The sequence below is a fragment of the Oratosquilla oratoria genome, chromosome 9 (genome assembly GCF_046742065.1).
Source record: "Oratosquilla oratoria isolate Oo_2021 chromosome 9, ASM4674206v1, whole genome shotgun sequence".
NCBI classification, from domain to species: domain Eukaryota; kingdom Metazoa; phylum Arthropoda; class Malacostraca; order Stomatopoda; family Squillidae; genus Oratosquilla; species Oratosquilla oratoria.
This window is the reverse complement of record NC_134785.1, coordinates 25,312,381-25,323,614: the sequence shown is the minus strand read 5'-3', so window position 1 is coordinate 25,323,614 and position 11,234 is coordinate 25,312,381. Positions and strand designations below refer to the sequence as shown.

At 36.0% G+C, this 11,234-nt stretch overlaps 1 protein-coding gene across 1 annotated transcript in view; it reads left to right on the top strand.

Moving 5' to 3' along the window:
• LOC143028270 (UDP-glucosyltransferase 2-like) overlaps positions 1-2,104 on the top strand; it is a 10,144-nt gene extending 8,040 nt beyond the window's left edge. The window contains exons 10-12 of the mRNA XM_076190116.1: positions 1-169; positions 796-939; positions 1,755-2,104. The exon at positions 1-169 is cut by the window's left edge and continues 51 nt beyond it. Of these exons, the coding sequence (XP_076046231.1) occupies positions 1-169; positions 796-939; positions 1,755-1,890 (449 nt within the window). The 3' untranslated portion in view covers positions 1,891-2,104. The remainder of the gene's footprint in view (positions 170-795; positions 940-1,754) is intronic.
• Positions 2,105-11,234: the final 9,130 nt, after the last annotated feature.

Genomic DNA, 11,234 nt, shown 5'->3' with positions numbered 1-11,234 from the left:
TGGAGTCTCTTTACAACGGCGTGCCCATCCTCGGCCTTCCCATCTTCTCAGACCAGATGCACAACATGGCGAAGGGCGCCCGACAGGGATGGGCGATTCGCCTCGACTGGGAGGAACTGACGGAGGAATCACTGATGTCAGCTCTTGCCATGGCTTTGAATGAGACAAGGTAATGGTAAAGCCGTCACTGGATGCAGAGTTGTCTGTATTTCCGCCTCTAACCACATATAGGCTAGGACACCCAGCGTTTAGATGTTTAAGTTCAATAGTTTTGTTCTTTGTTGATTATTGTTTTGATATTTTGTAGATCACTGTGAGGGTAATTAGTGTAGTTCATACAACAGGAATTAAGATAATTATTCCACTTCTACTGTGGATGTCAGGTGAAAACACATTTTTATCGTGAATGGAATAAGATCTTACTTCTCCTTCTTTTTAAAACCATGGGATTTTAGAAAGGCAAGGTTGTGTGCTGTAACATAGCCTCCGTAGTGTTGCCATATGTAAATCTGGAGTAATATTTATCCTTTTCCTCCCTTCTTCACTGGAACGCAACTAATTTACTAGAACATCACCCCATCCCCAATTTGGTTAGCCCTGGCCAAAACCTATTGGTATACCACCAAGTCAAGTCTTTAAACGAATCTTAACCATGGAAATGACCCTCACCTGAATAAACTCATTTCCAAGAACAAATTGTAATAAGTGTTCCATCACGATGAATGAGCAAAATAATTTCCTTGGCCAGGCACTCTGGTCCTATTGCATGTCTACTGACGTCCTTTCCTTCGGCAGACTCCTGGAAAGTACGCGCCGGATGGGCGCCATTATTCGGGACCAGCCTATGACTCCGGCAGAAACGGTGATCTACTGGATCGAATACGTATTACGGCATGGAGGGGCTCACCATTTACGGTGTCCGGCCGCAGACATGAACTGGTAAGATTCTCTTTTGCCCAAGGCTTATATAAATCCATGTGTGTCTTACTTGTTCTTGATGCGACTTTGTAGCATAAATTTTCTCCCCAAAGTGTTGATCCTCAATTCGGGGCCGGGGAGGGGCAGGGCAATAAATATTTGCGATAATTCCTGCTATGTTATATCTATGTTGGAGTTGTCCATCTCTTCCGTAGAGAGGGTGTGAATTGATGATACAGACTCGCTGTGATAGGTAATGCATTTGATAAATTCTTGAAGAGTGACTATATTTGATGTATTTGATGGTCACTTCTCTATCATCTTAGTCATTTCAGCATGGTGCCATACTTCTTCCAGCTAATATCATTCAGATAAGGAACATCCTCTTGACCAAGCGGCATTTTGATCAATCAAGGCTCCATTCTGTTTAGACGATTTTATTCAGCTTAAGAAATGTTTCGGTAGTAATAAAGTTAATCCACAGGACTGTTACATTGTGGTATGGCTTGTAGATATTCTACAAAGAAAATTAAATTCGATGGATTCACATTCAAAGTCAGATAGTATGCTCATCAATTAAATTATTTAACCATCAGATAGTTGTTATGACCGTCGCGTGTAGGACTCGAACATACCGCTCAGTGGGTTAAAACGCTGTCCAGTAGCCTTATGGCCTCTGAGCGATAGGTTCGAGTCCTACACGCGACAGTCATAAGAATTATCTGATTGATACCGCTGTCCACTAGGGAATTTCTTACTTGTTCAATCATGTTTGTTATAGAGCAAAAGGTCGTCTGATGCTTTACCGTTCACTTTCATGCACCTCATTGTTTCAGGTTTATCCTGTACAACTGTGACATTTGGCTTGCTGTGGTGGCTTCCATTTGTTTGGTGGTCTACGTGAACTTCGCTGTGTTGAGGTGCTGCTTACGGTGTTGTCGTCACGCCGTGACCAAGAAGAAGACAGAGTAATCATGATCAATGTAATCTCTACATTAACCTTACATAATCTAGCCATTCTGATATTGTCATAACGGTTCGCAGTTTACCTTTATTTGGTCTGTGACTGGCAGTCATTGCTTTTAGAATGATGATAGTGCCACCTTATCATATCACAGGCAGGACGATAGAATTGTGGCGTGGTCCGCTCTGATATTCTCAAACTGAGCTATATATATATATATATATATATATATATATATATATATATATATATATATATATATGTATATTATATATATATATATATATTTATATATATGTATATATATATATATATATATATATGTATGTATATTATATATATATATAAATATATATATATATATAATGCAAAATGAGAAAATATGGAGTCAATATAAAGACATATCATCATTAATGATAACAAATGTACTAGAAAAATATGAAGTGAGAAAAAAAAAATGAATTTCATTTTCCTGTTTTATGGAAGCACATAAATTATGTGATGTTTCAGGCTAATTCGCCCAGACGGAGTCCGGGAGTGATGTATTTATTTCTATCGATTATATCTGTCAGTGTCACCTTTTCATTTTCTTTTACTACTATATATTTTTGGGTAGTGCGGATGGGTTTGTAGCTTCCTCACAAAGAAAGAAAGAATGAAAGAAAGGATCCTGAATCGAAAGAAAATAACACTTTGAGGGAAATTTTCCCGAACAAGTGTAAGCACTAATATCCCCAATAACAATTACCACCACTGATACATTAGTTTTTGAGCTCAGTTGTAATGGATAGATCAAGAATGTCTGATATATGAAAAAAAAATTGTGTAACCCTAAAGATAAGGAGATAACTCTGTGGAAAAATGTGTCGAGTTAAAAAAGTGAAAAAAAAAAAAAATAGATATAAGGATCTAAGTTTGTGTATCTGTGTTTATAATGCACAGTTGGTGATGTAACATTATGGGCACACAATGCGGTAATGCGGGAGTGACGTTAAGGTCACTCACGTGATTGATAAGATATTCTTTTCTTTTCAAGAAGAGATAACGTATCTGAAGACCGCGGTTTCATTCAATCCCTCGCGCCTCTGCTTCCAACAGGTAAACATCCACTGCGGCGTTGGTGTCACGTGTTGTGGTGTATTTAGACGTGGTTCTTCAAGGGCGCATGTGTAACAACTACTCCCAACGTTCAATGTCTTAGTGATTGAGTCATCCGGGGCAAGTTTAGTCCTAAAGTAAGGAGTAAGAGATAGGACGGCTACGTCATCAGTTCGGTGTTATAATTTGAGCTACTCGTATTTGCTCTGTATACAGATAATCTGATTTAAGAATCTGATCTTTGGGCCTATTTCTATATACTTTTAGCAAGGATGATTCCTTATTCAGTTATCTTTCATTTTGTAAGCGTCAATTAGTTTAGTTCTGTTTATATGCACACACACACACACACACACACACACACACACACACACTTTCAACGAACGGACGGCTTGAAGAACGTTCTGAAGAAAAGTGAAGATTGTGGATCCCAACGCAAAGAGAAGTGCCTTTTTGTATTTGCAGGGTGGGGGGAAATTGCTCGTGGGGTAGTGGGAAAGTAAGGAAAGAGGAGAGGGGGAGGGATTGCTGGGGAAATGGAAGGTAATGAGGAGGTGGAGGAAATGGCCCTGACGGGCCGCCGAAAGGTAGACAAACGACCCCAAGACGAGTTGGATGATGACGACATGTCTAATAGGAATGTGAAGATTAGAGGTATAGATAGGAGCAATATAGCAGAAAGTGATGAGAATATTTTCAAGGGATTTAAAGAGAGTGGGGTTGAAGGTTGATAAAGTGATCGAGGACTTGGAGAGTAGGTTAGGTCATATGAACACCATTTTACAAAGGGTTGAAAGATTGGAAGAACTGGAAAAGGCGAATAAAAACTTAACTGATGAAATAGAAGACCTAAAAAGACAGTTAAGAGAGGTAAAGGTGGAGAATGAGGAATTGAAGAAGAATAGTAAAGAAAACAGAGAAACGATAGCTAAAGAAAGTAAAAATTGGAAGAAAACCCAAGAAGGAAATAAGATTTCATTCACTGACATAGTCAAACAGCAATTGAAAGAACATACTGAAGACTCAGTTATTAAAGTGATGAGACAAAAGGAGAATATAGTAAGGGATTTAGCAGACAAGAAGAAATGTATAATTATATTAGGAATGGAAGAGAAACACAACACAGATAGAACCACAAGAATCAAAGAGGAAAATGAAAAAGTAAGCCAATTACTAGAATCAGTTCAGGAAGATGAACCAGAAATTATGAAACAAATCGAAGAGAAATTTAGACTCGGAAAGTATAGTACAGACAAGACCAGACCAATTAAGATTAAATTCAAGTCACAAACAACGGCAGAGAATATCTTATCCAAAACAGGGAAACTAGCAACAAGTGAACAATACAAAAAGATATGGATAAAAAGAGAAATGAATAAAGAGGAAAGAGAGGAAGAAAAGCAGAAAAGACTGGAAGCTAAGGCAAAAAACGAGAACAGAACGGAGTCAGAGAAAGAGAGATTCTATTGGAGAGTAGTGAACATGAAACTAAGGAAGTTCGACATACAAAAGAAAAACATAAGGGAAACAGAGAACACAATGGAAGTGGCAGAAAACTAAGAGTGTCTTACACAAATATAGATGGATTAATAACAGGATTGAATGAGCTGAATGATTATTTGAAAGAAAAAGAACCGGACATAATGGGAATTGTAGAAACAAAATTAAAAGGCCCACTACCACCCAACAGTGTAGGACATGATGCATACAATTATTGGATTAGAAACAGAGAGAAAAAGCAAGGGGGTGGAGTTATGTTCCTGACTAAGAAGGATATAAACGTGAAAGGTGTCATATATGGAAAGAATACAGTAGAGATGATTATGATAGAAGTGGAAGACAGAGATAAGAAGAGCAGAAAATTTGTGATCAATTATGTGCCTCCGAAAACAGCCTCATGGGAGGAGAGTGAATATAAAAGTATGTTAGAGGACACAAAGATAGCATTAACTAAAATAATGGAAGATGGAGGAAGAATAGTTATGATGGGCGACTTTAATTGCAAAGAAATCTGCTGGGAAGAAATGACAGTAAAGAGTGGTGATGACTCATGGGGAAATGCTCTACTTGAGATGATTACTGACCATTCAATGACACAATGGATACAAGAGAACACTAGGTATAGAAATGAAGAAGAACCATCGAGGCTAGACTTAATAATTACATCTGAACCTAGAATAGTGGACAAGATTGAATATAAAACACCAATAGGTAAAAGTGACCACATATTGATTGAACTGGAACTTAATGAAGAAAAATATATGAAAAGAAATGAACAATATAGAAAAGGAAGAATGATGTATGAAAAAACAAACTTTGATAAAATAAGAGAATTCTTTCAACAAGAAAACTGGGAAGAAATATACAAAGAAGAAACATCAGTGGAAGAGAAATGGAATATTTTGACAAAAATTTACAAAAAAGGAGTGGAAAAGTATGTCCCAAGACAAAAACAAGAAAAAGAATATGTAAAATGCTGGTACAACAAAAGTTGTAGGGAGTTAAAAGACAAAAGAGACAAAGCCTGGACCAGATGGAAAAAAGACAGACCTGAAAAATGGAAAATATATACTGGTTATAGAAATGAATATGTACAAAAGTGCAGAGAGGAAAAAAGAAAATATGAAAAAGATGTTATAGAAAAGTGTAAAGATCAACCAAAACTATTCTACAGATTTGTAAACAATAAACTGAAAAACAAACAAGACTTGGAGAAATTGAGACAAGGAGGAGTTGAATACACTGAGGAAATGGAAATGGCAGAAATTATGAACAAACATTTTAAATCAGTGTTTACAAGGGAAAATATACAACCTGAAGAGATTGAGTGGAAAGAAAAAGTCCCCCCTATGGAAGAAATAGAAGTAACAAAGAATGAAATATTGACACACTTGGGTAATTTTGATGTCAGAAAATCGCATGGGCCAGATGAAATAGCAAACTGGATTCTGAAAGAATGCAGGAATGAACTGGCAGACAAAATACATAGCATAATAAGCAGTTCCTTAAAAGAAGGAAAAGTTCCAGAAGATTGGAAAAAAGCAAATATAGTACCTATATATAAAGGAGGAAATAAAGAAGAACCTACCAACTATAGACCAGTCTCTCTAACAAGTACAATAGCAAAAATTTGTGAAAGAATTATCAAAAGTAGATGGGTAAAATACTTGGAAAAAAACAACGTACTAAATCCAAGGCAATTTGGATTCAGACAAGGACGGTCATGCGTCACCAATTTAATATGTTTCTATTCAAGGCTAATAGATATAATACAAGAAAGAGATGGATGGGCTGATTGTGCATTTCTAGACCTAAAAAAAGCTTTTGACAAAGTACCACATAAGAAGTTGCTTAAGAAATTAGAATATGAAGGAGGAATACAAGGTAAATTGCTAAATTGGATGGAAGACTTTTTGCAAGAAAGAAAAATGAGAGTAGTGATAAGACATCAGCACTCAAAATGGAATGAAGTAATAAGCGGTGTCCCGCAGGGAACAGTTCTGGCCCCAATAATGTTTGCTATATATATTAATGATATGGATGAAGGAATTGAAAGCTATATGAGCTTCTTTGCAGATGATGCAAAACTACTGAAAAGAGTGAAAACTGAAGAAGATTGTGAATCACTACAGAGAGATCTAAATAAAGTACAAGGATGGAGTAGGAAGTGGGAGATGGAGTTCAATACAAAAAAGTGTAGTATAATGGAATTTGGAAAAAGCAAAAACAGAATAACAGGATCATATAATTTGGGAGAAGAAGGAATAAAAAAAGTAGAAAATGAGAAGGACCTGGGAGTCATTGTTATGAATAATATGTCACCTGAGAAACATATAAATAAGATTTTTGGAGAAACTTATAATTTAATAAGAACAATCAAAGTGGCATTTACATACCTGGATGAAGAAATGGCGAGGAAAATCCTAATCACCCTGATAAGACCAAGATTGGAATATGCAGCAACGATATGGTCACCATGTACAAAAAAATGTATAAAAAAAACTTGAAAGAATACAAAGAGCAATTACAAAATTGGCACCAACACTCTCAAAACTATCATATGAAGAGAGACTACAAAAACTTAAACTACAGACACTAGAGCAAAGAAGAGAGAGAGGAGATTTGATAGCTATTTACAGAATCATGAAAGGCATAGAAATTACTGATAGAGAGAATCTGATAAAATGGGATGACAGAAATACAAGAGGACACGGAAAGAAAATAAAAAAAGACAGCTATAGAAGAGATTTGAAAAAGAACAGCTTTCCTCACAGAGTAATAGACAGTTGGAACAAGTTAGATGAGAAAGTGGTGTGTGCAAAAACAATACATGAATTTAAAAATAGTTTAGATAAAATGAGATATGAAGACGGGACCCCACGAGCATAGCTCCCCTTCCCGTAAAATACAACTAGGTAAATACAACTAGGTAAATACACACACACACACACACACACACACACACACACACACACACACACACAAACACACACACACACACACACACACACACACACACACACACACACACACACACACACACACACACACACACACACACACACACACACACACACTTTCAACGAACGGACGGCTTGAAGAACGTTCTGAAGAAAAGTGCAGATTGTGGATCCCAACGCAAAGAGAAGTGCCTTTTTGTATTTACTGGGTGGGGGGAAATTGCTCGTGGGGTAGTGGGAAAGTAAGGAAAGAGGAGAAGGGGAGGGATTGCTGGGGAAATGGAAGGTAATGAGGAAGTAGAGGACTTGGCCCTAACAGACCGCCGAAAAGTAAACAAGCGACCGCAAGACGAGCTGGAGGACGACGAAATGTCTAATAAGAATGTAAAGATTAGAAGTATAGATAGGAACAATACAGTAGAAAGTGATGAGAATATTTTCAAGGGATTTAAAGAGAGTGGGGGGGACACAAACCCCCCCCCGACTGACAAGACTAGAGAAGAAGGTTGATAAGGTGATCGAGGACTTGGAGAGTAGGTTAGGTCATATGAACACCATTTTACAAAGGGTTGAAAGATTGGAAGAACTAGAAAAGGCGAATAAAAACTTAACTGATGAAATAGAAGACCTAAAAAGACAGTTAAGAGAAGTAAAGGTGGAGAATGAGGAATTGAAGAAGAATAGTAAAGAAAACAGAGAGACAATAGCTAAAGAAACTAAAAATTGGAAGAAAACCCAAGAAGGAAATAAGGTTTCATTCACTGACATAGTCAAACAGCAATTGAAAGAACATACTGAAGACTCAGTTATTAAAGTGATGAGACAAAAGGAGAATATAGTAAGAGATTTAGCAGACAAGAAGAAATGTATAATTATATTAGGAATGGAAGAGAAACACAACACAGATAGAACCACAAGAATCAAAGAGGAAAATGAAAAAGTAAGCCAATTACTAGAATCAGTTCAGGAAGATGAACCAGAAATTATGAAACAAATCGAAGAGAAATTTAGACTCGGAAAGTATAGCACAGACAAGACCAGACCAATTAAGATTAAATTCAAGTCACAAACAACGGCAGAGAATATTTTATAAAAAGAGAAATGAATAAAGAGGAAAGAGAGGAAGAAAAGCAGAAAAGACTGGAAGCTAAGGCAAAAAACGAGAACAGAACGGAGTCAGAGAAAGAGAGATTCTATTGGAGAGTAGTGAACATGAAACTAAGGAAGTTCGACATACAAAAGAAAAACATAAGGGAAACAGAGAACACAATGGAAGTGGCAGAAAACTAAGAGTGTCTTACACAAATATAGATGGATTAATAACAGGATTGAATGAGTTTAATGATTATTTGAAGTAAAAAGAACCGGAAATACTGGGTATTGTAGAAACAAAATTAAAAGGCCCACTACCACCCAACAGTGTAGGACATGATGCATACAATTATTGGATTAGAAACAGAGAGAAAAAGCAAGGGGGTGGAGTTATGTTCCTGACTAAGAAGGATATAAACGTGAAAGGTGTCATATATGGAAAGAATACAGTAGAGATGATTATGATAGAAGTGGAAGACAGAGATAAGAAGAGCAGAAAATTTGTGATAAATTATGTGCCTCCAAAAACAGCCTCATGGGAGGAGAGTGAACATAAAAGTATGTTAGAGGACACAAAGATAACATTAAATAAAATAATGGAAGATGGAGGAAGAATAGTTATGATGGGCGACTTTAATTGCAAAGAAATCTGCTGGGAAGAAATGACAGTAAAGGGTGGAGACGACTCATGGGGAAACACTCTACTTGAGATGATTATTGACCACACAATGACACAATGGATACAGGAGAACACTAGGTATAGAAATGAAGAAGAACCATCGAGACTAGACTTATTAATTACATCTGAACCTAGAATAGTGGACAAGATTGAATATAAAACACCAATAGGTAAAAGTGACCACATATTGATTGAACTGGAACTTAATGAAGAAAAATATATGAAAGAAATGAACAATATAGAAAAGGAAGAATGATGTATGAAAAAACAAACTTTAATAAAATAAGAGAATTCTTTCAACAAGAAAACTGGGAAGAAATATACAAAGAAGAAACATCAGTGGAAAAGAAATGGAATATTTTGACAAAAATTTACAAAAAAGGAGTGGAAAAGTATGTCCCAAGACAAAAACAAGAAAAAGAATATGTAAAATAATGTAACAACAAAAGTTGTAGGGAGTTAAAAGACAAAAGAGACAAAGCCTGGACCAGATGGAAAAAAGACAGAAAACCTGAAAAATGGAAAATATATACCAGTTATAGAAATGAATATGTACAAACGTGCAGAGAGGAAAAGAGAAAATATGAAAAAGACGTCATAGAAAAATGTAAAGATCAACCAAAACTATTCTACAGATTTGTAAACAATAAACTGAAAAACAAACAGGACTTGGAGAAATTAAGACAAGGGGGAGTTGAATACACTGAGGAAATGGAAATGGCGGAAATTATGAACAAACATTTTAAATCAGTGTTTACAAGGGAGAACATACAACCTGAAGAGATTGAATGGAAAGAGAAAGCCCCCCCTATAGAAAAAATAGAAGTAACAAAGAATGAAATATTGATACACTTGAGTAATCTTGATGTCAGAAAATCACATGGACCAGATGAAATAGCAAACTGGATTCTGAAAGAATGCAGGAATGAACTGGCAGACAAAATACATAGCATAATAAGCAGTTCCTTGAAAGAAGGAAAAGTTCCAGAAGATTGGAAAAAAGCAAATATAGTACCTATATATAAAGGAGGAAATAAAGAAGAACCTACCAACTATAGACCAGTCTCTCTAACAAGTACAATAGCAAAAATTTGTGAAAGAATTATCAAAAGTAGATGGGTAAAATATTTAGAAAAAAACATACATACATACATACTAAAGTGGGAGATGGAGTTCAATACAAAAAAGTGTAGTATAATGGAATTTGGAAAAAGCAAAAACAGAATAACAGGATCATATAATTTGGGAGAAGAAGGAATAAAAAAAGTAGAAAATGAAAAGGACCTGGGAGTCATTGTTATGAATAATATGTCACCTGAAAAACATATAAATAAGATTTTTGGAGAAAACTTATAATTTAATAAGAACAATTAAAGTGGCATTCACATACCTGGATGAAGAAATGGTGAAGAAAATTCTAATCACCCTGATAAGACCAAGATTAGAATATGCAGCAACAATATGGTCACCAAGTACAAAAAAATGTATAAAAAACTTGAAAGAATACAAAGAGCAATTACAAAACTGGCACCAACACTCTCAAAACTATCATATGAAGAGAGACTACAAAAACTTGAACTACAGACACTAGAGCAAAGAAGAGAGAGAGGAGATTTGATAGCTATTTACAGAATCATGAAAGGCATAGAAATTACTGATAGAGAGAATCTGATAAAATGGGATGACAGAAATACAAGAGGACACGGAAAGAAAATAAAAAAAGACAGCTATAGAAGAGATTTGAAAAAGAACAGCTTTCCACACAGAGTAATAGACAGTTGGAACAAGTTAGATGAGAAAGTGGTGTGTGCAAAAACAATACATGAATTTAAAAATTGTTTAGATAAAATGAGAAATGAAGACGGGACCACACGAGCATAGCTCCCCTTCCCGTAAAATACAACTAGGTAAATACAACTAGGTAAATACACACACACACACACACACACACACACACACACACACTCTCTCTCTCACACACACACACACACACACACACACACACACACACACACACACACAC